Here is a 3,618-nt window from a genome sequence, read left to right as displayed (position 1 = left end):
CGGGTGAGCGGATAGGGTCGGGTCCTGCTCACCCCTAATCGCAATATTACATACCACTGTTGTGCCTACCATATCATTAGGAAAGAATAACTTCATGGGCTTATATAAATTCATAACATACCGAATTATTGAAAAGGAAAAGCTTCTACTTTCTCAACTTGACTTGATTTTACAGGTATATGCATTCCTAGTTACACCAAAAATATCGTTTTACACAGTAAGAATGACATATTTTAGCACATCGCCTAATATATAATTTGGAATTTCAGTACCCCACAGAATTTATGATAAGAATATGGCTCACTTGGACAGTATTCATCAATTATCTACTTTAGAATATTTCATAAGCATTTATTGCATACCTAACCATAGAAACTGAATACACTCTTCCAAACGGGACCATAGCATAGTGGTAGCAAAGTAAAAAGAGAGATGATAATGAAATCAGTAGTAAGAAACAAGTTAAATTCTTATTTTAATCACACTAAAATGATCACATGAGAAAACTAGGCCACAAGTTATTGTAGTTTACAGTGTTTTAAATTGTGCTCCGCAACTGCATTTGCGGCCGCAATATTGCTGTCTCGGAGTCTCCAGAACAGCACTGCAACCACACTTCTGGCTGCAATTGTGGTAAACACAACATAACCACCACTACAATTTAAAACACAGGTATAAAAAGTAACAACACGCCAAATATATCAGAAGACATGCTTAGCTATTGCAAGTCCATCAAATACTATTTGATACAAAGACCTACTTCCACATAGGAATAGAATAGAACCACAGATGTCTCTTATGCCACAACAGGTGCAGATTCTGAAGGCTTGTTTTCAGGCACAGCTGAGGCAATAGCTGCAGTTTCTGAAGACTTGTTTTCAGGTTCAGCTGAGGAAACAGTTGCAGTTTCTGAAGACTTGTTTTCAGACTCAGCTGAGGCAGCTGCCGCAGTTTCTGCAGGCTTGTTTTCAGACTCGACCGAAGCTACTGGAGCTTCTTCCTCCCAGAAGGCAGTCTTCTTCCCAGTTTTGGCAACAGCCTGCAGAACCGTCTCTGGCTCTACATTTCCTTTCACTGTCACTTTCTGTTCCTTCAAATCAATGTCATATGATTCTACACCTGCAAATGCCGACATGTTATTAAGATACAACATTGCAAGAGGAACTTTGCTTTGTATTATCTTGCAGGAACTGCAATAAGATTTTGATTTGGCACATTTGCTTTAGTCATATTCTTTTACCGAGGGAAGGAAAACCATAGAAGCAAATTAACTTCATATTTATATTGTTTCCTTATATAATTTTAATTCATGATATCTAGTTTTTCATCCGGTATGAAGATATACACACAATTGTGGAGATAAGTAAGCAAATAGTCTTCAAAATGATGAACATGTGCCGGATAATATTGATGTCAAAGAGTTCATTATAGACAGAAAACACAAAATTATACAATCACAACCCAATAGAGACAATAAGGAACATTAACAAGATCTTTTAGCTATTAAACAATACAGATAACCTTAACATGTTCTTCTCACTTAACTCATGTGAGAGCATATATCTAATGATTTGAGGAGCACAGAATATCTTGATTGATAAAAATAAAAAAGAAAGCAAATGAAGCATATAAGATCAACTTGTAAGATAATATATTGTCACAATTGCTAAAGCAATGTCATATTGAATCTTATAGCAAAGAGTCACAGACATTTTGATCTAGTTATAAAATATACCTTCCAATTTTCCCAATACCCTATTGACTGCTCCAGAACATCCTTGACATGACATACCAACTTTGAGGACAACAGTCTGCAATCATAGTGAGAATGTTTTCAGATTAAAAGAGCAGAGAAAAGCGAATGTTCTCAGATTAATCCAATATCCAAAAACCACATCTAAAACAAAGCTTGTATACTTGGATTTAAGATATATCATAGGCACGAGGTTTTAAATCCCAATCCTCGACAATAAATTAAGTTGCAACATTATGGTTTTGGTAGTCTCTACAATTGCTACCATATTTTCCCGCAATAATCCGCAATTTCATTAACCTCAATGTAATCGCAACTATGATCACAATTTAAAACCTTCATAGGCAAAAAAGTTGAACCTTCTAATTCTAAAGCTAATTCAAACTCGATAACTACTAATATACTTCTTTCTCAACTCATAAAGTCATAAGTTTAGTATAACCATCTAGGACAAAGAAAATAGAACTAAAAATGATGAAACATAAAAAACTAAATAGAAAGGAGCGAAAGGGTTCAGCACCTGAGAAGTCATTGCTATGAGTAGTGCAAGAAAGTGATGAGAATTTTTGGGTTGTGTTGGAATGAAGAGTTATGGTTATTGGGGTGGTACCTTTATAGCCAAAACCCACTATGAGAAATGGGTGTGGTGGAAGAGAAGAGAGAAGAGCACTAGAGAAGGAATAGGATACTCTAACAAAAAGAAATCACTAATTAGTGGTTCCGTTTGGTAAATGTTTTGGTGTGGTAGGCCAACCAACAAGGATGTCAAGTATTCTTGGATGTGATCACATTTCTATATCTTAATTTCTCATTAGAAAATTTTATTTAATTAAAACAAAAATTATAAAAATAAAAATTAATATTGTAATATTATTTTATGAAGTTTGATTTATTATTTATTACATATATTTTAACAGAATTTTGTTAAGAAAGTGGGTCCTTCTCCATAATTCTTAATTAGTTAACAAAAATAATAATCCTATCCACGTATCACGGATGTAAGATCAATCTCTATGACAAACCCATAAATTTTAGAGAAAAATATTTATGTAGGTAGGGTTGAAGAGTTTTTTACATATCAATCATGTATTATTTATATTTATATTCATTAACTTATATAAATAAATAATATATACAATTGAATGGTAAATTATATGTTAATTATGTATAAATCTTTTTAGTAATAATGTATAAATATTATACTAAACTTTAAGTAGTGAAATGACAAATACTTAAATTTATACCATTAAAATATATTATAGTTTTTTATAATACATTAGTCACGGGCTGTATAAAACACAATAATAACTAGCTAGCATCACATGAATGAGATATAAAAGAGGAAAAACCATCAAAATTTTATAATTAACTCATATTTTAGAAATATTGAGTGTTATTTTCATTTCAATACAATCAAAAGAATATTTTACAATAGAGTAATAGATAATCATTCAATCATATATCTCTCAATTTCACGAGTTTTATTAAAAAGTAGTAATTACTCCCAATTATAAAATACTATCAAATCTTACATTACCAAAACAATTATGAAGTTGGCTATCTAGTGTCAAAAGTTCCACATGAGAAAAATCCAAAGGATAAAATTGAACCAAACATATTAGATTTTCATTGTTAGTGATGTTTGGTTAGAATTATTTTTGCTTATTTATGGTTTATGACTAAGATGGGTTGAATTGTTAGGAAGAGTAAATTGTAAACTGATGTATATTATGCATTAGATGGCAGCCTTAAAATAGGCAAAGTAAAGAGGTTACAATCAGTTTTACCAACTACATACACAACTTCCTCTAAAGTGGAGGTAACTTGCTAAACTACTCATAAACTACTAACACAACACATAAACT

The 3,618-nt window shown here is 32.0% G+C and overlaps 1 protein-coding gene across 1 annotated transcript; it reads right to left on the bottom strand.

Moving 5' to 3' along the window:
• On the bottom strand, nt 624–2,429 carry LOC109325812 (copper transport protein ATX1-like). Its single transcript, XM_019558386.1, has 3 exons — nt 2,274–2,429; nt 1,736–1,811; nt 624–1,119 (listed from the first exon to the last, which is right to left on the bottom strand). The coding sequence occupies exons 1-3, from the start codon at nt 2,283–2,285 to the stop codon at nt 797–799; spliced, it is 411 nt and encodes a 136-aa protein (XP_019413931.1). The 5' UTR covers nt 2,286–2,429; the 3' UTR covers nt 624–796.

This window comes from Lupinus angustifolius, chromosome LG13 (genome assembly GCF_001865875.1).
Source record: "Lupinus angustifolius cultivar Tanjil chromosome LG13, LupAngTanjil_v1.0, whole genome shotgun sequence".
Classification (NCBI taxonomy): Eukaryota; Viridiplantae; Streptophyta; class Magnoliopsida; order Fabales; family Fabaceae; genus Lupinus; species Lupinus angustifolius.
Note: the sequence above shows the minus strand (reverse complement) of the source record. Positions and strands in the feature narration are given on the sequence as shown.